The sequence below is a fragment of the Miniopterus natalensis genome, chromosome 4 (genome assembly GCF_054644295.1).
Source record: "Miniopterus natalensis isolate mMinNat1 chromosome 4, mMinNat1.hap1, whole genome shotgun sequence".
NCBI classification, from domain to species: Eukaryota; Metazoa; Chordata; class Mammalia; order Chiroptera; family Miniopteridae; genus Miniopterus; species Miniopterus natalensis.
The window spans coordinates 97,565,586-97,589,418 of NC_142084.1; the positions used below are offsets into that span (position 1 = coordinate 97,565,586).

General features: G+C 55.2%; 1 protein-coding gene across 2 annotated transcripts in view; it reads left to right on the plus strand.

Moving 5' to 3' along the window:
• The first annotated feature begins 3,639 nt into the window (after positions 1-3,639).
• TNRC18 (trinucleotide repeat containing 18) overlaps positions 3,640-23,833 on the plus strand; it is a 74,772-nt gene continuing 54,578 nt past the window's right edge. Inside the window, exons 1-2 of one of the 2 annotated variants that reach the window (XM_087817018.1) lie at positions 4,791-4,838; positions 5,031-5,083. In XM_087817018.1, coding sequence (XP_087673144.1) covers positions 5,053-5,083 — 31 coding nt within the window. In that variant the 5' untranslated portion in view covers positions 4,791-4,838; positions 5,031-5,052. Of the gene's footprint in view, positions 5,084-23,833 lie in introns of both variants that reach the window. The other variant, XM_087817017.1, reaches the window with a different exon arrangement.

The following is a 23,833-nucleotide window of genomic DNA, read 5'->3' on the forward strand; positions in this document are numbered from 1 at the left end:
GCTATATTAAAGGAAAACATTCCAGATCTAGGGCGGGGACACGAGGTGGGGGAAATCAGGGTCTGAGCTCCGAATATTGGAGGGCAACCAGGGGGGTGGGGAAGCGATGAGGGCCCCGGCGTGGGAGGGTTTACTAGGAACCCACAAAGGCCTCTGGCTAAGACTGGAGGGCGCTGGGCGCCCACCAGGGCTGCGCCCCCAGGCTCGGCCCCTTCCCCTGCCTTGGCTCCCAGCAGCCGCGCACAGCACAAGTGCGTTTATTTTATTTCTGCAGCCATCCCCCTTCCCCCAAGGAACACAGACACAATACCTCCTTTCTCTAACCCCCCCTCTCCTCTCCGTCTTTGCTCCTGGCTGTCCGGGGCTGCACCGGGAGCCTCCCGCTGCCGCAGCCGCCACTGAGACTTGTGCGCCCTGCTCCAAGCGCGGACACCGCCGCTGGTTCCCCTTGGATCCGGCTATTTTCGTTCCTTTCTTTCTTCTCCCTCCTCCCTCCTCCCCCCGCAGAGCTTCTGCTTCCAAAAGAGGGCAGCCTAGAAACCAGCGCTGGAGGCTTTGGGAAGGGCAACTTGAAACTGTCCTCAAGAGGCTGAACTTTTTTCCCCCAGATTTATTCTGGAATTAAATTAGACACCCCCAGTTATCTCTGGAAGTTTAACCTTTTTTTTTTCTTTCTTTCTAAAAATGGGTAAAAGAAAATAGAACGAATGGGGGCTAACTAGCTCATTTTTTCCCCTCCAGAAAAGTTGCCTTAAAAATGGATTTAAAAAAAGTAGAACGAGCGATGCCAAACGCTGAGTCCGCAGCGCGAGGCAAAAGAGCGGGCTCCTCTTGTTTTAATTAAAATCCAATAAAAAAATCCAATCACCGCGGTAGCTCTCCGAGGAAGGATCGGCAAGGATTTCTGCCCTTCCGAGCTTCCTATCGAGAGTACGTAATGCCTAGCAGGGCATGGGTCCCTGCCAGGCTGCGGAGAGGGTGCGGGCGGGGGGGGGGGGGGCTCCGACCGCGTCCCCACTCCTCTCGTCCGCAGCCAAGTAGGTTGCCTCGGGCAGCTCCGGGCGACTCAACCCAGAAAGGATTTTGCTGAAAGCGCAAAATAAAAGTACAAAGTCTGGGGGATTGAGTCTCCCCTCCCCCTCAGGCCACCCCGGCTAGCCAAGCACTTTTTGGGCTTGGCTGCTGCTTCCTCTGAGCTCAACAGATTTTTTTTCCCCCCGGTCTCGCCCTCCCTGGAGGGGACGCGGCGGATGGAAGGCGAGAGAGGCCCCCAGCCAAGAGGTTTTTAATATTACACTTTAATAGGTTTCAGAAGGCCCCGTGGAGAAATGCTAATAGGCTGAAATGTCAGAATCGAGAGGGAGTCAGTTAGCGCTCAGCCGATCTAATCCTTTTTTTCTGCTCTGATTTTTTTTTTTGGTGGGGGGAAGGGAAAGGGTGGGGAGTGCCCACGCAGAGAGGCTTTGGGGAGGGGCGCACCGTGCAAAGCACCGCAGCCCAGGCTGGGGCCGTGGGGGGGAGCGCGCCCGAGCCCGCGTTTCTATAGGAACCCCTTTTAGAAGATTAGAGACTCACCCGCTGCCGGCCGCCGCGGCCTCTCCAAAATATTAATCAGTAACCATCTGACACCGCATTTCAGGGAGGGACCCGCAGGCCGGGGCTAGGAAAACGGCCTTCTCGCCAGCCCATCCTACCCAACCGCGCTGCTGGGGGAGAGGGAATGAATCGCTGCTTTGTTTTAAAAGGGGGGGAAGGAGGAAAAAGCAGCTCTAGTCTGTTTTGGCGTCGCCACCGCGCGTTCTAGAAGGCGCGCCCCAGGGGAGATGGGGGGCCGGAGCCCGGGCACGGGGTGCAGCCAGCCGGGCCCCAGGCCCTTCCCGGCTCGCTCGGCTTGTCACCTCCTCCCGCGAGCAGGAAGCTGACAGGCGGCCCATTAAACCGCGCCTTGCAAAGCCCAGGATTGCGGCGACAACCATCTTCCTCTATTTTGATCACTAAGCCCAGACGCTGGGGGAGGGGGGAGGAAAAGGGAGGAGGAGGAGTAAGGGGGGGTGTCTGAGCTGGTGGAGGGGGAGGGCTGCCTAGAAACGGCCCGGAAAAATTCTCACCACCAGTTTTGATCATTCAGCCCCGCCGAGGGGAGCCTGGAAACTGCTGGAGCCCCTAGGTCCGTAATTGGTTTTATAGGAATGGCTGAGGGCCAATGTGTTTACATGCGCGTGATTGGCGGCGCGCGCGGCCAATGGGTGGCGGCCGGAGGCGGGCCTGCGGGGAGGCGGGCACCTGGGAACAATGCGTGTTTCTTCCGCGAAGAGTGCTCCCCTCCCCCCGCCGCCCCTTACCCCCCCCTTGTTTTTTTTTTTTTTTTTTTTTTTTAGATCCAGCGAGAGGAACTTGAAAGGGGGGTTGTGTAATGTACCTTTTCCAATCCCGGGCTGTATATGGAGATTTGGGATTCTTTAAACCGGCGCTACCTGGATTTTATTAAAAAGCGGGGAGCTCGGCGGGAGGAAAGCTGGCTTTTCCGGGGGCTGCGGGAGCCCGGCCGCGGGAGGGCGGAGGAGTTGGCGCGCCGAGCTCTCGGCCCGGGGAGCGGTTTTCAACCAAAAAAAGGAAAGGCGGGCAAAAAGTGTGAGGAGGCTGCGGGTGGCGAAGGGGAGCAGCGGCCGTGGGATGGCGGGCAGCACGGGCGCCTAGCCGCGCCGGGCAGCGGGGCCGCCAGCGGAGTCGCCGTCGCCAGACCCGGGAGCCGGGAGCCCCACCGCGCCAGGTACGCCGCCGGGTCGCACGCCTGCCCCTGGCCGGGCGCGATGGTCTCCAAACTTCTCCAGCTTGTCCTCCACCCCACCGCACCATCGGGGGGTGCCGAGGGATCCCCGCAGTTTTCCGGCCCCCGAGAATGGAATCGGGGACCGGGGCCGGCGAGGCGGGGGCGCCCCGGGAGGGGTGGGGATGGGGGTGAAGCCGCTTCTTCCCGAGCTCCCCACTTGAGCCCCCAGCCCGTCCAGCCGGGCCCAGGGGCGTCGGTTACCTTCTCGGTTCCCGGCGGGCGGCGGGGGAGCCGGGGACGCCGAGACGTTTTCTATTATAGGCTGTTTTTAATTAAAAGCCGGAATTCAGCCATTTTAACTACATTTAAGAGGGGGAGAAAGTAGGGAGAACGCAGCGCAGCCCGCAGATGGCCGAGCCAGCTTCTCTACCAGAGCGAGGGTGGTCCCGGGGGCTTCACCTCGACTTCCCCAAAGTGGGGCGCCGGGGCATCCCCTGAAGCGCTGGCTTTTAAGAGAAAGCTACACAAAGAACATTTAAAAAAAAAAAAAATCACGGGAAGCTCCTCGCCTCCTTAAGACATGTATCCTCGGATGTGGCGATCTTAGATTTTTCCAAAGTAAACGCGGATCTGGTAACCAGAGCCTGATGGGAGGGAGCGAGGGAGGGAAGGGGTTGGTTGTAACCTAAACCGGGTTAAAATAAGCACCTTTAGCGAAGTTGCGGAGGAAACCTGGAGGAGGTGGCCGGGGGCTTGGCGGACAAGGGGTCTGCAGCGCCCGGCCTGGGAGGGCACCCGGGAGCCGGTGGCTTTCGCGTGATCGGCGGCTCGAGGAGCGCCCGGGCCTCCGGGATCGGGAATCCGAGCTGCTGCGGGCAGAAGAGAGCCGAGGGCAGGATTGGCCCCGAGACCCCCCTCCCGCCCCCACGGGAATCGTCAACCGACAAATCTTTTAAACAAACAGCTTTAAACTGGAACTACAGGGGGATTTACCCAACGCCGGGGGAGACGCCCCTCGGTGCGAAGGCTTCCTTTGTAGGTTATTTTTGGGGGTAGGGGGAAGCTAGGGTAGGAGCGAGACCCTTGAGACCCTTCCATCCCCCCTGACGCCCCCCAAGTCCCCCGCGCCAGGCCACGTCCTCGGGCCGCAGGATTCCCAGGCCAGGGCGTTGGAAAATGAAACCAAAGCTTGTTTGGAAGGATTCTTTTCAGTCCTCGGGCAAGAATGCCACGTCTCGGGTCCTCGGACTCGGAGTCCGCAACCCACAGTGGCCCGAGGGGGGCGGCGAGTCTCTTTAAACATAATAAACCGGCTTTGCAACCTCTCTCCCTAAAAATCCACGAGTTCGGCGCCTGGGGACGAGCTCAGGGAAACCAAACTCAGAAAAGGAAGGCGAGGGCCTCCAAAGGTTAAATATTAAACTTTCCGGATCAGATAGTGACACAGTGTTAGACATTTCGAACTGCTCTTGGAAAGGTTTCACGGTTTGAAACCCCGGGAGCATGTGACGCCCAGGAATCAAACACTCCGGAGGTTTGTATTTGCGCGGCCGGGGCGCGGCGGAGGGACCTTCCCCGGTTTAGGGAGGACCCGGGAACCGCCGAGGCAGAGCCGGGCTGGTGCGCAGCGTGCCACCCGCTACTCTCCGAGTCGGGGGCCCCAGCAGCCCGAAGCTGCCCGAGGAAGGAGCATGGATTTTTACTTTTTATGCAGAAGGGGCTACTCCCGTTTTCATTTCTGGTTACTACATCGGCAGCCCCCGACCCCAAACGGCAAAACGACTTTCTGAAACTTGTTTTTGTGTTTTGTTTTTTTTCTTCCCTTTTTTTTCTTTTCTCCCTTCTGTTTCTTCCGTGGCCTGTCTCCTCTCCCCGCCAAGACGCCGAGTGCGCCGCCTCGCGCAGCTCTGCCTGGCCGCCGGGAGGGGCCCTACCGCCGGCTGCCCGTGCGCCCCGGGCCGCGGGCCCGCCGCTGAGCGCAAGCCCCGCGGGCCGCCGCCGCCATGCACTCCGCGGAGCCCCCGCCGCCCGAGGACTCTGGAACTACGCCGAGGCCGAACTTTTAGGTCCCGCTGAGCGAGGCCCGCGGGCCCGGTGGGGGGCTGGCTGCGGCACTCCCGCGGAGGATGGATGGCCGAGACTTCGGGCCCCCGCGGTCCGTGCACGGCCCCCCGCCGCCGCTGCTGTCCGGCCTGGCGATGGACAGCCACCGCGTGGGCGCGGCCACCGCAGGACGCTTGCCCGCTTCGGGCTTGCCGGGCCCGCTGCCGCCCGGGAAGTACATGGCCGGCCTCAACCTCCACCCGCACCCGGGTAAGTGCCTCGCGCCGCGCTCGCATTCGGGATCCAGGGGAGGGAGGCCCGGGGAATACTGTTGTGCTTTCCGTAGTTCCCGACGGGGGTGCCGCGCCTCCCTCTATCTCGGCGGGCCCGTGAGGGTGCGGGGAGACCCTGGGACCGGGGCAGAGGCCAGTCCGGAGGCGCCGGCGGAGAGGGGTGCGTGGCGCTGCTGCCGCCTCCGTGCCGGCACGCCGGGTTCTCCCAAGGCGCACTCCTCTGCCGAGATGGGAGCCACCAGGGACGATTCCAACTCCCGAGTCCCTGCGGCTGAGGCTGGGCTGGAGTTTTCAAAATCTGGGCGAGAAAAAGACAAACCAGCCCCACATCCTTTCGGACATCGGCTCCCAGAGCTCGCATGCATTTCTTGGCAAACGCCGTCACCGGCGCCCGTGGACCCCGGGTTCGGTTTCTAGCTCCTGCACTCGCGCGGTGCGGGGCCTCGGGCCAGCCCCAAGCACCTGGGGGTGCGGGGAGGATGCAGACCCCACTCCTGGGGCCTTAGCCTCCGGCGGGTGGGTGTCCGCCCTCGGGAGACCCCTCGCCCTCCAGAAGGAGAACGGCAGTTTTAGGACCCACACCCCGGTAGGAGAGCAGTGACCCCGGCTCCGTGGACCCTTGTACTCCGGTGGGGAGGCGCGCGCAGCGGGAACGCAGACACTGGGCGGCCGCCGCCCCGAAGCTGGGGCCAGGAAGCAGTGCGGGAGCGGATCGGGCCGGGCTCGAGCGCTGGAGGGAAAAGCCTTCGAATCTGACACTTAACTGCGGCAGGAGGTGGCCGAGAAGACCCGGCGGCCTTCGCCGGTCCCCGAGAGGGGCTGCCCGGGCTCGGTGGGGACGGTGCCGGGGAGGGAGCGTGTTGCCCTGGCGCGCCGCGGCCGCTCCAGCGGGGCGCGGCGGAGAGGGAGCCGCGGAGCCCTGCAGACCCGCCACCGGCCTCCGCATGGGACCGGGTCCCTCCTCCCGGGCTGCCTCCGGCCTCTGTGCCTGAAGTCCCACGGGCTTCGACTTATGGACCCCCTCCCCCACTTCAAAGTGTAGTCTAGGGCACTTGTGAATTCCCAGGGAGCCCCCGGCGCTCCCCCTCGGCCTTGGGGTCCTGGAGGGGACACCTCGGGCCGCCGCGCCGCCTTGGCCCTGCCCCGCTGACCCTGCCCGCGCCGCCGCGCTCGCCGTTTTCGCCTGTCTCTTCGGTGTTTCTCCTGGAACTTTTCAGGAACCGGAGTCCCGGGACTCGGCAGGACAAAGGGCCTTTGTGAAGCGCAGGGCGGGGGAGGGGCGGCGCGGGGGCCGGGGCGCGGAGATCCCGGCCAGCGGGGGTGCGAGCACCGCGTCGCGCCCCGGGCCACGAGTGTTCCCCCGAGAGTTGGGGGCTGCATTCTGCCTGGGGGACCGCAAGGATGACGAGGGGAGGGCCCAGAGACTTTAGAGGAAGGAGTGGGGGCAGCCCTGGGGTACAAAGGGCCGAGCGGGCCATCCTCTTTTGTGCCCCCGCAGAGGCCGCGGTCATTTGGGTTTGTGCGTCTTTAGAGCGCGTTAGGCTTCCTAGCCCAGCCCAGGGTGGTAGCAGGGGGAGGGGGGGCCCGAGGCCTGGGGATCGGACCCAGGGTCTCCCCGGCTGGCAGGGCCTTCGCAGGCTTTCCGAAAGTCAGGGAGCGAGAGGGCGCTGCGGACACCCCGTCTGGGATGGGGCCCGTGCGCGCAGAGGCCAAGAGCTCTAAGCCGAGGCACTGAAAACAGCCACCACTCCTGGGGCGCCCGGCCGGGTAACCACCGCCGTCAGCCGGCCCGGCGCCCGCCCATTAGGTAGATGGGGAGGTTGAGGCGGGAGAGGGGAAGCGGGCAGGACGAGGAAGTCCGGCGGGAGGTGGCCGCAGAGGCCTGTCCCGGCGCCTCCCGCCGGAGGAGCAGCCTTACTTCTGCGTGCTCGGAGGCTGAGGTCATGGAGGAAATCGCAGGCGGGCTTGGAACCGCTGCCAGGGCTCCGAGGCTGCCCCTTGGGCCCGAACTCACCCAGGAGGCAAGGGCAGGGGGCCGGCCGCCGCTGCCCCCACCTTGAATGGCCTCACTGAGACCTCCGACCCCAGGCCAAAACCTAGAGCGGCGCCCTGTGCTAATCCCATTAGCCTGGAGGTGGGGAGCTGCGCCCCCATTCACTGCTTGGGTGTGGCCGGATTACAAATTCTTCAATCCATCTCCCCTGCCCCCCCCTTTTTATTGGGTGCAGGTGCTAAATTTTCTCTTTCAACGCCCTCACCCTCTTGGCTGTCAGCTCCTTAGATCTGGCCAGCGTTATCAGCCCCATCTTTGTTTATTTTTGTACTGGGAAGCCCGGAGAGGCTGAGCCATTTGCCCGGGGTCACACAGCAAGGGAGTGAAAGGCCATCCCTGTTACCTCTGGACTCCAATCCACTCTGGACTCCAGCGTGGGTGGGGTCCCGGTTGATCCATGGAGCCTCCTAGGCAGAGGGAGCTGCCCTGGGAGCCAGTGCACCAAGCCTCAGGGGACCCTGGCTGCCAGGGTGCTGGCACCCCATCCTGGTGGGTATTGACAGGAGGGTTGCTGTGAGTGAGGGTCTCCAGGAAGATTTGCCTTCTGCATCGTGGGTTTCGGTCAAGGAATTTGGCTTTCTCCTCTGCGGAGGAAGGGGAGGTGAAATCCAGAATAAATGGGATTTGAGATGAAGGGTGGAGGTTACCTTTCCGGTATCCTTGAGTATTGATTTGTATGTGAGCCTTAAATGTTCACAGCCCTCGGTGAAATGGACAGGTACATGACAGTCACCCGGTAGGCTTGCCCCTCTGCCCTTCGGTTAGGAGGCTGGGACTCAGCCCTTCCAAGTTGCGGTTCAAGAGCTATTAGAGTTTTGTACTTGGATGTTGAGTCTCCCTGTCCCCAGGAGGCTATGTGAATGGGGGGTGGGAACCCGGGGTCAGGATGGGAGGCCTTGCACTTTGGACTGGGCGGTGGACAATAGGGGGCCACAGCCTTCTCCAGGGCCCACCAGCTCTATCTGTGGAATTCAGCCCCGCAGCCTGCTGGGATTGATTTAAAAAGGTTAATCAGTGTGGGCTGGCTGGTGGAGTGATGTGATCCCGAAGATAAGGGAGGTTTGCTGGGTGCTTCCTCCTCTGGCCTTGGGGGAGGCTCTGGAATCTGGAAGAGCCTCCTGGTTCTTTAGCACTTTCTCTCCTGGCTTGTTCATTTACTCAGCAAATCATTTCCAAGTGCCTCCTGCGTGCCAGGCACTGCTCTGGCCCTGGGAATCCAGCAACGACCAAACAGACAGAAATCTTTGCCTCCATTGGAGCTCAAGTCCTAGCGTGGGGCCAGGCAGTAAACACAGATGGGGGAAGGAAATAATTTTCAATAGAGATACAGGCTGTGAAGGACAGAGAAGACCAGGGTCTGTTTTGGCGGGAGTGGTGAGGGGCTGCAGGCTGGGGAATTGCTGGCTGGGGTGGGGTGGGGGGGCTGGGATGGAGCTGGGAGGAGGGTGGGACCTATAATGAGGTCTTGGAATTTCAAGCTGTGAGACATAAGGCAGTGGAGGGTTTTAAATGGAGTGACTCAGATTGAGGGACATTTTACAGAACTGGTCTGGACTCTTAAAAAATGTCAGTGGCATGCAAGACAAAGGAAGGCCAAGAACTGGTCCTGATTACAAGAGACTAAAAAAATGTGACAGCAAATGTCAATGTATGGCCCTCGATTGCATCTTGGATCAGGGAAAAAAAAATTGCTCTAAAGGATATCATTGGGGCATTTGATGAAATTGGAATATGGACTGTAGATTAGCCGATACGATCAAATCAATATTATGTTTGGTGAAGTTGATAACTGTACCGTGGTTATGTAAGGGAACGTCCTTGCTCTTAGGAAGTGAGAACATTGACATGTTTAGGGGCAGGGGATGTGATGTCTACAGCTTGCTCAGGAATGGCTCAGGAAGAGTAAAAAACAATAGCTATAATTCACGTACTCTATGGGAGACAATGAAACATCAGACGACATCAAGTAACACTCAGGGCGAGACAGCTGCTCACAATTGCCGGACCTGGGGAAGGTCATCTGGAAGTTCACTGTACTATTTCAAACTTTCCTCTGAGTTTGAAATTATTTCACAATGAGCATTTCACAAAATGAGTGTGGATTGCTGGCTAAAGACTTATCTGGTAGATGGGGAGAGAGGCAGGTGACCAGTCCGTGGCTCAGGGAGGTGACAGCACCAGGGAGGGAGGGTGCAGGTGGCTAGGGTTTGGTTCCTTGTTGGGGCTGTGTTGCTAAGAGATGTGGAAGGGCAGAGAAGGGGGACAACACCTGGATTTTTTTTTCGTTGTTTTTTAATTACCTGAGGATATTTTTTTCCATTGTTTTTTTTTTTAGAGAGAGTGGAGGGGGCGGGGAGGAAAACATCCATGTGAGAGAGATACATCGATTAGTTGCCTCCCTCAGGTGCCCCAACCGGGGCTGGATCGAGCCTGCAACCGAGGTACATGCCCTTGACAGGGAATCGAACCCGAGACCCTGGCCAGGGTAACACCTGGATTTTTGGGAAGTGCTACTTGTGGAGCAGTGGGGAGGGCCAGATTTGGAGAGAGGATGGTGATTGGGTGTTCTTGGTTTGGAGGTGGCCAGCTTGGGATGCTCTTGGCTTCTGGCATGGACCTGTCTGTGGTCTGATCTGATCTAACTCCCCCCTGGTCACGTGTGGCCCTGTCTTCCACCCAGACTGCAGCCCATCACTGTGACACTCCTGTCCTTTACGTCTCAGTCTGGCTTTTGAGAGGCCCGGTGGGAGCTGCTGTCAGGACAGGGCTTGGGGCTCCCCAGGGACTGCTGGGAGTCCTGGCCACCAGTCAGTCTTGGCCCCCAGGGCTAGGGTCCTTACCATACCAACTGTCCACAGAATCCTGGCTTCTAACTTTGGAGGAAGTCAGAGCCATGAGGTAGGAACCACTAGAGCTCCTTGCCACCTTTGCAGGCCACAGATGCACCCTCTGTCTGCATCTGAGCTTCCTTCCTGATGAACTTTGAAAGTGATGGATCCCCAGCCTGGAACAAAAACCCAGTTCACACACTCCACTCCAGCAATTTTGCACATTCTGGGCTTTCGTGAGTCAGCTGAGGTTCCCATCCCGCAGTCTCCAGATAAAGAACTTGACTTCTGACGAGGCAGGATGGCCTGAGGCTGAGGTCAGAATGCTGGGGTTTAGACCTGGCTCCTCCACTTCCTGGCTGTGTGATGGTTCTCTACACTTCGATGTTCTCATCTGTAAAATGGGTGCATGAGTGGTACGGAATTCATTTGATTGTTGTGAAGTTTGAATGAACGGGTGTGGGCCAGGTGCCTAACATAGTTAGAGCCTTCGCAGAAATTACGGCGAAAGTGGTTGCTGTTATTACAATGATCATTATTAACTCATGACTCAAGGATGCCTTACTTCCGTCCAGACCTTGCTCAGGGCCTCTAGAATTGGATGGTCCATGGGCCCCTTAGACTCCAGGGTCCCAACTTCAGTTCATTTTTATTTTTTTTTCTTCTTCTGCGATGTAGCAGCTATACTGTAAAATGCTTCAATCTTGAGTGTTTGGTTCATTGAATTTTTACAAAATGAACCCACCCATGTAACTACCAGCCAGCTCAAGATCGGGACGTTTCCAGCATCCAGAGGGCTCCCTGACTTTCTCCTCTAGTCACTGTCCACCCCACCCCCACCATCATCTTATTCCTGTTACCTTAGGTCAGGGGTGGGGAACTTTTTTCCTGCCAAAGGCCATTTGGATATTTATAACATCATTCGTAGGCCATACAGAATTGTCAACCTAAAAGTTAGCTATGAAAAAAAACTCCTGGATTTATTGAATTTCGAGTCTCGTCTGCAGTTGCCTTGGCAGGGCCAGACCAAATACGGCCCGCAGGCTGGACATTCCCCACCCCTGCCTTAGATGGTTTTGCTTGTCTGTGAACTCTCTGTAAGTGGAATCTACAGCATGCCCTCTTTTATTTCTGCTGCTTTCACGCAACATAATGTTTGTGAGATTGACCCACACTGCGGCGTGTGGCAGTGGGTTATCTCTTGTTGCTGTTTAGTATTTGACCTTGTGCATACAGCACATTTGTCCACTGCTGTGGATGGACATTTGGGCTGTTTCCAGTGTTTGCTACGTAGAGTGCTATGAACGTGGCCTTTCGGCGCACTCGTGCACACATTTCTCAGGGTATATGTCTGGTACCTGAGAGTGGAATTGCTCAGTCATAGGTTACGTGCAGGTGTTCAGCTTTACGACTGCAAGTTTTCCATGGTGGTACCTTCCTCCCCGCAGCATTCCAGTGGCTTCGCATCTTCACCAACACGTGATGTCGTCAGGTTCTTTAAATTCTGTTCACTCTCGCAGGTTTGTAGTAGTATCTAATTGTGTGTGCATTTTATTTATATTTTTATTTTTTTTAAACATACCTTTATTGATTTCAGAGAGAGGAAAGGAGGGGGAGAGAGAGAGATAGAAACGTCAATGATGAGAGAGTCATTGGTCGGCTGCCCAGCCCACAACCCGGGCATGTGCCCTGACCGGGACTCAAACCTCGATCTCCTGGATCCTAGGCCAATGCTCAACCACTGAGCCACGCCCAGCCGGGCTGTGTGTGCATTTTAAAACGTTTTCCACCATTTATTTTTTTAAGCTTTATTGAGGGATACTTTGCATACCATTAAATCCATCCATTGAAAGTGTACAGTTCTGCTTTGTGCTTAATATAAACTTTAGAAGAAAAATCACATATCATTTAAAAAGTCAAGTACTGTTAGAAGGGTTCTAAAGAAAACCAGCAATTCCCTGCTTCATGTCTCCAATTTCTGATTTCTACTTTTAAAAAGTTAGGAGAGGAAGGGAGAGAGAGAGAAACATGGAGGCACAGCCCCAGCTGGGGATTGAACCCACAAACTGGGTATGTGCCCTAATCAGGTTGGGAACCAATCCCATGATCCTTCGGTACACGGGATGATGCTCTAACCAACTGAGCTACACTGGCCAGGGCTGATTCCCACTTAAACTCTTTTTGGCTCTTTCTTTTGGATTTTTCATCCATATTTCTAAGGAATAACCTGCTTCTACTGTTACTGATGTTTCGGTTTTTGAGATTTTCTGTTGACTTTTGTGGAAGGTGAGAATTTTGCATGGACTGTCAGTCTGAATCGTGACTCTCCTGTTTATTAGTGGGAGACTGAGGGCAAGTTTCTTTACCTCTTGTACCTTGGTTTTCTCATCTGTAAAATGGGGATAAAATAGTACCTACTTCATGAGATTGTTGGGAGAGTTAAATATTTATACACGGAAAGCATTTAGAATAGTATTAAATATAGTAAATAGTACATGATTATTATTATTACACCTCCCCCCTTACCTTCCCCTGAGTTTACTTCCCCTGTCTTCTGAATATATGTGAAATATAGTGTAGTTTTACTTTTATAGCTCTAGCTTTGTGAATATCACTTACATTTGAGCCAAGCGGTACAATAAAGTTTATTTCCTGCAGTTATTAATTGCCTCTTTTTTTCCCCATTTGCTAGTATTTCTTAGAATCCCTTTCTTCCAATCTTGGTATACTTTTCATTTGGTCAAAGCTACCTCTCTCTTTTCTTGGAGATTTCTTTCCTGGAATTTTCCATCTTCCTGTTCTAGCCTGGTTTGCCTGGTGCTTGGGCCTGTGGTAGGGTCATCCTTCACACCCCCTTTGCCTCTGTGTTGTGTTAGATCTCCTGTTTCCCCCTTCCCATGCCTTCCTTTTTCCTGCCTTTTTTTGTTTTGTTTTGATGAAGCACATCCTGCAGTAGCTTTCTGTGAAAGAGTATACAGAAGTTCAGAATTTTTCAAGGCCTACGTAGTATGCATGAAATACCCTTATTCTACCGTCACACTTGACTGGCATTTTGGAAATAATTTCCCCCTACTGTTTTGAAAGACTTGCGACATCACCTTGTAAATTCCAGTGTAACTTTTGAGGAGTGTTGATGCTATTTTGATTCTTGATCTTTGTATGTGAACTTTCTTTTCACCTTTTCCAAGTGCTTAAAATCTTTTAGAACCATGTCATAGTTAAGAGCATGGGCTCTGAAATTTATATACAAATAATGCAAATATATGAGTAACCATGTGGCCTTGGACATGTCACCTAACCCTCTGTGCTCTGGTTTTCTCTTTTGTAAAATGAATAATGATAGGCCTTTCCTTTTATGGTTTGTGTGATGACTAAATGAGTTTACGTACATAAACGCCTAGAACATTGCTTGGCGCAAAGTAAGCCTCATGGATGTTATTACTGTTGTTACTCTTTTATTACTGGTGTTACAAAATTTCATGTTGACTGGTTCCCTCTGGTTCCTTCTGAATCTGGAAGTGAAACCTTCTGTGTCTGAAATGTTTTTGAATCACTATTAATTTTATGAGTGTATTTTATAATTTTCTTCCCAGCATTTTTGCCATTCTCTCTAGTGCTATTGGATATTGGCTCTCCTGAACTGATCATCTACTTTTCTTTCTTTCCATTTCTTTTTGCTTCTGCTTCCTAGGAGCTGTTCTCAACTGAATCTACCAACCCTTCAGGGTGATTTTTAGTTAGGTGTCATATTTTTAATTTCTAGGTGCTGTTTCTTATAGTCTGGGTGTTTCTCTTTTTCTTTTTTAACAGCATCCTGTTCTTGTTTCGTAGATACATTCTTGCTCATCACTTGGAGGATATTAATTGCATTTCCCCCCTGGAGTTTTCTTCTCATGCATTGTTTTTCTTCCTCTGGATCTTTTTCCTGTTTGTCACCTAGGAAACTCCCCGGGTGTCTGGTGATTGATTCTGTGCTGTCTCTTCATATTCAAGAAATGAATTAATTAGCAAGCTGATGGGACTCAGATACAGTGTTGGGACTTGGTGGCCATGCGGAGCTCCCTGAATGCATCTGTAGGTCTTTCCTTTCTGACTTTGTCCGTCTCCTGTCTCCTGGGCAGTTTAAACCTGGCTGCTCCTCTTCCAAGAGCTGAGTAAAGATGAAGATTTACACTCAGATCCTGTGTTCTTTTGGTCCCACCCCAGCCCTGAGAATCCAGCCTAAGACCCTCAGCATGTCCACTGGGCCCACAGTTTCCCTAACAAGGCTTGTGGGGCGGCTCTCCATTCACCCTCTTGCTCCCCGTTGCACCCTGGCGTTTAGGGGTGCGGGGTCTCAGGAATGCTTGTTTGTTGATGGCTCCCCCCTCCAAGCTAAGGTTTCACACCCCACCCTGCCAAGTTGAGCATTGCGCACCTCTTGTTACCCTGCTTTTCCAGCTTCCTAAATGTGGAGGTTGTCTCCTTTTCATTCTTCTTGTTTTGTTTACTTTTAAAATCCCATTACTGTCATTTTTGTGAGATTCTGGCTTCTGGGAAAGGATTTGTCCTGCTAGGGCTCTGGGCCACCTCTTCTGGGGTCAGCTCACTCTTCCTCCCGGGCCTGTGCCTGGGAGACCGACCTCCTCCGCTTGTCTTCCCCACTCGGTGGCCTCCTCACTTTACCTGGAGCTGGAGTTCCTAGAAGGCCTGCCCTCCATCCCAGCCTCTTCCTCTAGGCCCAGATCCCCACTAAGGGGAAAAAAAATCTATGGGGAAATCCTCCGTAATTGCTTTAGAATTGAGACCGTCTGGAGCCCTGGGGCGAGGCTGGGGTGGATCCATTTGCATATCACTGTCCGGGCGCTAAAGACGCCTGCTGGGTTCTGACTGCCTCGGGGGAGTCAGGGCGGGCTCCCAGCTGGAGGGGACAGCACTCAGCTGAGGGAGGGAGCTGGAGGAGCAGCCCAGTGCTGGGGCAGGGTGGGGTGGGGAGTTGGGCTGGCTTCCCACCTCCCTCAGGCCAGCCCCCAGACCTGGCCGGACCCCTCCCCTCCTGACAGGGTGCGGCCTGGCGGGTTGATGTGGCCTAGTGGCTCCGGTAGCTCCTGAAGCTCCTGGGCGTCTGCTTGTCTTAGAAGAGCCTCTGCTTTTCTGGCCGCTCAGCTACCTCTGCCGCACCGGTGGGACCGTGGGGACTGTGGCAGCAGCCATAGGTCCTGCAGCCAAATCACAGCACCAAGATTGTGCAGGGTAAGCACCCCCTCGCCCCCTCCTCCGCTACCCCAGCCCCCTCCTCAGCTGTGCTGCCCTCTGGGAGAAGGGATTGGCACGAAGCAGAGGGCACAGACATGACCCCAGTCTCAGCTTCTTTCCTTTCTTGCTGCCTTCGTTTTACTTCAAGGGAAAGTAAGGCACAGAGAGATTGTGTTATTTTCCCAAAGCCACACAGCGGGGAAGCGAAGGATCTAGGAGCATGCCTGAAAAAAAGCCAGGGGCCAGGGAGAGGTGGGGCATTGATAGGAATTTTTCTTTCTCTTTCCTTTTTCCTTTCTTGGCTCATTTTAATTTATTTACTAGTTTCTGTTTTTACAACTTTTGTCAATGGAGATTTCCATGAAAATTACTCTAAATGTAACATTTACTGTGCTTGTGTTTAGATCGACCCTCCCCCATCCATGATCTCTTTTTAAAGGATATTTTTCGGGAGGGTTTTAAGATACACAGGGAAATGAGCGCAGATCTTAAATGTGTACAACTCAATTATTTTTTTTTTCACCAACAAACCACCCATGTAACCATCAACCAGGTTAAAAAAGAAACCCAGACGCCCGTGGGTCACTTACTCGTCCCTGTCCCAAGGTGACCCCTGTCCCCACCTGTTTGCACACCTCACGTTGGTGGAAGCACGTGGCGTGTTCTTTTGTGCGGTCCTGAGATCGATCATGGTGTGTTCTGGGTGGTTGTAATCTTTCTTGCTGAAGGTGTTCCATTGCATGGTCATGTCCCGGTCTGTTTATCCAGCTGGTGATGGACATTTGGGTTGTTTTCCAATGTTGGCCATTATTGGTGGGAAGATTCTGCACATACCTGCGAGGGCGAGGCTGGGTCAGAGGGTTGGTGGATTCTGCAGCGCTCTGAGAGCGGTTGTCCTAATTTACGCTCCCTCTGGCCCTTCTCTCCTTTCTGGCATTTTAACCCTTCTGGTGGTGGGTGTGCAGTAGTTTTAATCCACATTTCCTCCATGGTTTAGGAGCCTGAGTACCTTGTGGTGGGTTTACTGGCCATTGGGGCATTTTGACTTGTGACCCTCCGTTTGCCATTTTTACACCGAGTTGTCTGTCGTTTTCTTATTGACTTGCAGGAATTCTTTATTTATTCTGGATACAAGCTGCAGAGGGGACATACTGGTGACATATCACAGAGGTCTTTTCCCAGGTGGCGGGTCACCTTTTCTCTCTCCTAATGGTGTCGTGTGATGAGTAGGAGTTTATTTTCATGGAACCCGGTGTGTCAGTCTTGTCTTCGTGGTTCGTGCGTTTGCATGGTCTTTAGGGACCTTCGGCTGCCTGCGCTCAGGCCCTGACGGTATTTTCCAGCGTCCCTTGCAGGAGCTTTCTCAGTTTGCCTCTCACACCAGCCCTGCTGCCCGCCTGCGGCCGATTTCTGTGTGTGCTGTGACGTAAGGGGTCAAGTTCACGGCTTCTCCCAGGTGGAGATCCAAGCTGACCAGCAGCGTTTATTACAGAAGCAGCCTGGCCCGCCGCGTGCACCTGCGGGCCTGTTTCAGGATGTGCCGCCCCACGTCCCAGTCTGCTCACGGCCCTGCCGGCGCCCAGCAGCTTCCTTTTTGGAGGTGCAGGCGGGGTGCTGTTTGATAGCGTGAGTCCTCACACCCTGTTCTTCACCTCCCAGGTTGTCTTGGCTGTTCTTTATTTTTTTAATTCTCACCTCATTTTTTCTTTTTTAAAAATATGTCTTTATTGATTTCAGAGAGAGGAAGGGAGGGGGAGAGAGAGAGAAACATCAATGATGAGAGTCATTGATCAGCTGCCTCCTGCATGCCCCCGGCTGGGGATCGAGCCCGCAACCTGGGCACGTGCCCTGACCGGGAATCGAACCGCGATCTCCTGTAATAAAGGTCGATGCTTAACTGCTGAGCCCCGCCTGGCCAGGCTATATAACTTTTTCTTAACTGGTAAAATACACATAACATAAATTTACTGTTTTAACTGTTTCTATAGGTGTACAATTCAGCCGCATGTAGTACATTCACATTGACATGTCATCATCACTGACATCCATCCTCAGGAGGGTTCCATCTTCCCAAGCTGAAACCCTGTCCCCATGAAATGACTACTCCCCACCCCCTCCTCCAGGCCCTGGCACTCCCCCCTTCTACTTTCTGTCTTCATGAACTTGAGTCCTCTAGGTCCTCATGTAAGAGGAATCTCACGGTGCCCATCCCTCTGGGGTCTGACTGGGATTGAATTAAATTTGCAGATGACTTTGGCTGCCCTGAGCATCCTAGTGAGTACATCTCTGCCCGCAAGCCTGGCGACTTCCTTGGGAAGGACCCCCCAGACGGGGGTCTGCGCCTTCCCGGGCCTTGATCAGCTCTGCTCATTTGCTTTCCAAAAGCTGCGGATGGGTTGGCCCTGCCCTGGTCCTCCCTGCCTCCCATCCTGCTCTCCTACAACCAAACTGCACATGTGCCAATTGGATGGATGCAAATGACATCACCCTGTTTTGACAGTTTCTTGTAATACTAACAGCGGTTAACTTTTTACTGAATTCAGCCATTTCCCATAGTTCTTTTTTTGTTTGTAACGTGGTTGGGAGTCTGGCTGAGTGATAAGATTCTTTATACAGTGAGGGCTTTAACTCATCCTCTGGCTTAGAGAGTACAGAAATCTCCAAATGGAATTGGATCATCGGGAGCCTGAAGGTCATTTTATTCAGAGGGTCCTCGCTGTTTGCAGCGGCTGCCATAGAAACGCCCGAGTCACATGCTCTGGGCTGGAATGAGCTCTTTTGTGGGTGATAACCCTGATTTGATCTTGCCGACCAGATGCTCTGATAGACATCTTAACAGATGTGGTCCCTTGCTTGCGAGGCCCGAATGTTTTAAAGGAGAAATGGAAGATATATTTGTTCTGTGTTTGGCTAGGGAGGGGTATTTGGGAGTGAAAATAAGAAAATAGGGTCTAGTGTCTGGGTGGTGTGACTGAGTGTGAAAGTGTAGATTTTGGAATCAGAGCCTCAGTTTCCTTATCTGTAAAAGGGACAGGAATCCTCCCTTCCAGAGTTGAGGGGAGATGGGAGATACTGAAGCAAAAGCTTAAAGCCCTTTTTTTAAAAAAAAATTAATCAAAAATTTGTAAAAATTAGCCCTAGCCAGTTAGAGCACTGGCCTGTGGAATGAAAGGGTCCCAGGTTCAATTCCAGCCAAAAGCACATACCTTGGTTGCAGGCTTAATTCCCGACCCTGGGAGGCAACTAATCAATGTGTGTCTCTCTCTCTCTGTCTCCCTCCCCACTCTCTCTGAAAAGCAATGGAAAAAATATCCTTGGCCCAGCTGGTCTGGCTCAGCAGCTGAGCATCAACCTAGGATCCAGGAGATCGCTGTTCAGTTCCCGGTCAGGGCACATGCCTGGGTTGCGGGCTCGATCCCCAGCAGGCGGTGTGCAGGAGGCAGCCGATCAATGACTCTCATCATGGATGTTTCTATCTCTCCCTCCCTCTCCCTTCTTCTCTCTGAAATCAATTAAAAAAAGAAAAGGAAAAAATGTCCTCAGATGTGTGACACCATATGTAGTTATTACATCACCGACTATATTCCCTGTGGAAGCCCTGAAGCCTTGAGCAAGCCCTGCGCTGGCTGGGAGGTAGGGCCCCACGAAAGGGCCCCCCTTCCTTAGCCCAGCTGATCCTGACCTTGCCCATCCCCCACCATAAATATGAATTGAGAACCTACTATGTACATTGTGTGGAGCACCAGGGATGGAGGAAACCCACATTGTAATGCAGGCGTCTGCAAACTAGGGCCCAATCTGACCCACCTCCCATTTTTGTAAATAAAGTTTTATTGGAACCAAGCCCAGTCGATTAAGTATTGTCTAGGGCTGCTTATGCCGCAGCAGGCAGAATAGGCCTGCAAAGCCTAAAGTATTTATTACCTGGCCCCTGCAAGACAAAGCTTGCCGCGGCCTGTTCCAGTGGGTGGAGAGGGACAATAAACACGGAAACACAATGAAGAAGGAACTAACGTGTGTGGTATCGTAAAGGGTGATAAGCACCGAGGAGAAAATAATCCCGGGAAGGAAGGGCGTGGGGGTGGGGTGGTTAGGGAGGCCACTTCATCCAGCGTCACCTGAGCTGCAAGAGAAGGGAGCGAGATGTTTACAGATCATCTGTGGGATCTGGAGGGAGGAACGGAGTCCAGGCCGTTCCATATTCCTGTCCAGCCCCTGGTCGTGATAAGGCCCTTGACTGTTGACCAAACCTTTGTACCCATCATCATCTCATCAAGTCCACCTCTCGCTCCCACCAGCCAGGACTTCAGGTGCCCATTGTATAGTTGGCTTCCAGAAAGGTCACCAGCGACTCCCTGCATTGCAGAGGCGAGTTTCCGCTGGCTGGCGAGGCGGCCTCACCGTCACCTTCTGTGGGGACCTGCCAGCAGATTGCATAGCATGCCCCTTATGGAGGGCACCTGGGTGGCTCGCACCCCCCAGCCTCTAACGGGCAGGAGCCCTGCGCAAGTGTTGAGGGAGGGCGGGCCCACCCGGGCGTGGCTCAGTGGTTGAGCATCGACCCAGGATCCAGAAGATCTCAGTTTGAGTCCCTGTCAGGGCACATGCCTGGATTGTGAGATCGATCCCCAGAGGGGTGCTTGCAGGAGGCAGCCGATCCATGACTCTCTCATCATTGAGGTTTCTCTCTCCCTTCCTCTCTCTGAAATCAATAAAAATATATTTTAAAAAGAAGGAAGGGAGGGGAAGGGCCTTTGGATTTCAGTTCTGCTTTCTGGCGACCCTGGCCATTGGCCAGCGTCCGAGTCTGCAGACCCCGTGTTCTGGATGTTGGTGAGGGGGGTGGCAATGGCACAGACAGGCTGGCCTGCAACTTCAAGCTCATGGTCCCTGCTGGTTTCCCAGGGAGCTTGCTCATGGCTGTTGGCATGTGAGATGGGAGGGGCTGGGATGTTGGTGGGTACCAGCCAGGGGAGGGCCTGTCAGCTCAGTGCAGAGGGGGTGGGGGGGTCTGACATGTCTTATCCCAGCTCCCTGCTGCTTATGCTCCAAGAGGGACCCTGGATCCCTCCTCCAGGCAATGGCAGGTGGGCGACACATTCCCCTCATAGCCGGCCTTGGTGTCTCCTTTCTTGCCCCTGGGTGACCATTCCCTCTCACTGGGCACCTAGGACCAGAGAAAGAGAAGACCATTCTCTAAGCACGTCCAAGGGCCAGGCCCTGTGCTGGGTGGGTGGGAGTGCGGCTTCCTTTGCTCAGGGTCCGAGGTACCATGCCCCACTGGACCAAAGTCCGGGCTCCGTGTGGCCAATCCCTTGTAGCGCTGGCTGAGCAACTTGGTCACCTTGGCTCAGTAATGTGGGCAGCCTCTCTGAGCCTCAGTTTTCTAGTGTGTAAAATGGAGTAACCAGACTCCTTCCCTCCCAGGACTGTGGGAGGGTGAGCCAGGGTGGGGAGGTGCCAGCCTGGGAACTGCTGTGCCTCTGGGACCTGCTTTGCCCTGGGGCCTGGGCAGTGCTGCCGGAGTTCTAGGTGAGAGCAGATCTGACGCGTTGCTTTTTATTTTTTCACTTATTTCCTAACCCTCACCTGAGGATATTTTTTCCATTGCTTCTCAGAGAGAGTGGAAGGGGGGGAGAGGGAGGGAAACACCGATGTGAGAGAGACACATCGATTGGTTGCCTCCCACACATGTTCCGATGGGCTGGGGTTCAAGCCCGCAACTGAGGTAGGTACCCGTGGCCAGAATCAAACCCGGGACCCTTCAGTCCTCAGGCTGATGCTCTAACCACTGAACCAAACTGGCTAGGGCTTACCTGTTGCTTTTTAAAAAAAAATCGAGGTGAAATTCACATAACGTGCATTAAGCATTTGAAAGCGGGCATTTCACTGGTATTTAGTGTACCCGTCATGGGTCACCACCAGCTCTCTGGTTTCAAAGCTAATGTTTTATTTTAAGGCAGGAACTGGGGTAGAGGAAGTGGTCCCGCTCGGACCCTGACCTTGAGCATTTGAGCAGTGGCTCGGCTTCTCGAACCCCAGGGTTTGTAACTATAAATAGTGAGAACGACAGTAATAGCGGCAGCCGGCCTTGCATGGCACTTCATGAAAGCCTTTTAGAAATATGAAGACGGCCACCTGCAGGGGCAGATGTCACTGTGTCGTCCATTCCCCGCAGCCTGGGGAAATCAAGGCACTTGCCCAAAGTCACAGAACCAGTGGGCATCAGAGCCAGGGTTTGTGTCTTTGTTTCCCCCCAGGACCCTTCTGTCCAATCCTGCCCCACGGTGGCTGACTGGCCTGTTAGAGGCCCGGGCCCTGGCCCCACGCCCGTTTCCGACAGGGAGGAGCTTTCAGCCCAGACTGTGGCTAAATTAAGTCTGAATTAATGAAAATTTAATACAACTTGAGATGTGGTTCCTTGGTCTCACCAGCCACATTTCGAGTTGCCACAGTGGCCAGCGCCTGCTGCAGTGTCCAGGGCAGACGTAGCACAGGTGTTGGGCACCGCTGGTTATGGGGCCGGTGGGTGTCATTTGGCTGGACCCTGATCTGATGGGGATGGCGGGCAGGACAGCAGGAATGCTCTCCCGGGCCTTCTCCTGGTGTCCCGAGCATGACTGCCCCTGGGAGGGGTGCAGTGCTGGATTGCTGGGCGCCGGGGCTCACCCCAGCCGTGCCCTGAGCCCTGTGACTTGTGGCTGTCTGTGGTTGTCCATGGTCCTCTGTGCCCCTCGAAGGGCGGCGAGACTACCTGTGAGGTGGAGGTTGAGCGTGCACAGCGTGGGGACCGCTGTGGGCTGGGTTTCCCGTTATTACGATGAAGGGTGATAGTTGGTTACGGTTGCCCTCGCGTTTTAGGTTTCCGGTCACTGGTCTTTGCTTTGTTGAGTGAGTTACTTAGGTGGGTGAGCTGAGGGGCCTGTGGTCACCAAGGGGTGGCCTGGGACCCAGGGTGGGGGCCAGGCCTTCAGCTCAGCCAGTGGTGGGAGGAAGGAAATCCCTTCCACCCCAGGCTGTGCTGGAGGATTTGACACTGTCCCTGGAGCCTGGGAAGCCCACACCCTTCTTGGTGAACCCAGGTGGCCAGTGCTGGGTCCTTGGGGGTGGGGGTGAGGAGCTGGGGGGGTAAGGGGGCACACCTAGACCATGAGAAGAGTGCCAGGTATGCTGGTGGGGCTCAGAAAGCAGTCTGGAAATGCTGGTGACATGGGGTGGGGTCAGCTGTCTGTGCCCCACCCCAGGGAGACCAGCCAGGAGGGCCCCAGGGTGGCATGCGGTGTCCTTGGGGGTCGGGCTGGGCTTGCCTTCTCTCCTAATGCTGCCACCTGCTCTCGTCCTGTAACACTCAAATGCTCGGTCCAGAGCTGGCACCACCTGTGCCAGGACGTGGCTGGGAGTGAGGGCCCCCACCCTCACCCACATGGAGGGCTCCGCTGCCCGCTGGGACACAGATCCATACTTCCACTTGTCCTAGGTGGGGACAGTGATTGGGGCTGGGATCCCGTGGCCCGAGGACACAGGGAAGGCCCAAGCAGATTGAGCGAGGAGGGGACTTAGAAGGAGGCCTGGGGACTGGCACCAGAGGGCCAGGTGGAAGGGAGGTGGGCACCCGGCTTCCTGCAACCCCAGGTTTATCTAGTGTGTGCCTGAGGTCCGTCACTTGGCCATTTGCGGGGAGGGTAGTGTGGGGAGGGGGGAGGGCAGTGGGTTTGTGCAAATAGATGCCTCTGTCGTGCTTGCTGTTCGGGGGCGGGAGCTTGGGCACCGTTGAGCCCCAAACTGTGGTGGGCTTGAGCCGTTGGCAGCATCCGGGCCTGGGGTGCTGCTGGGCGGGTTTCACAAGCCTGGGCAGGGGCAGGTCCGGGCCACTGGGCTTCCGCGGCCCGGGGCAGGAAGAGCTGGCGGCTGATGTAAGCCCCGCGCAGACTTCTGGCTGCCGGCTTCCGGAGCCTTCCACCCCTGCCTGCCAAGGAGGAAGCCTGGGGCTTGGCAGGGCCTATAGGCCCCGATGCCAGGCCTGGACCACATGGGTGGACTGACTGGCCACCATGGCCCTGGGTCCCGAGGCCTCGGCGCTGGAGTCTGGTGAGGGGCCTGCACAGGGCTGGACTACAGGCTGGGGGCCCGGATGTGTGTGTGGGGGGTGACAGCGCCAGTGTCCTCCTGTCGTTCAGCCTGCTGCCGTCACCACCCCAGGGGACCGAGGCGGAGGCCCTGCTCCTTGCAGTCTCAGTTTCCCTATGAGTACCCGAAAGGACCGGGTGGATGTTTTGTGATCTTGGGACCCGAGGGGTGGTGAATAAGTACCTGTTGGAGGCAGGGCCTGCCTGTGGGGCTGCTGGGGACCCACAGGTTGGGTGGGGCTCTGGGAGCCAACGAGGGCCAGGTTGGGGCCTCCTGGGCCCCAGAATCACATGTCCTCTGCATGCCCCCTGCAGTTACTTTCCTCTGGGCCGTCACAGACAGTACCTGCCTCACAGGGACTTGGACAGGTCACCCCAGGGACACATGGGAAGCACAGCTAGGGGGGCTGGAGCTGGCCCCGCTGGGTGCTGGTGACAGCTCTGCATGGAGGCCTCTGTCCCTCCTGAGGGTGTTTCTGGAGGAC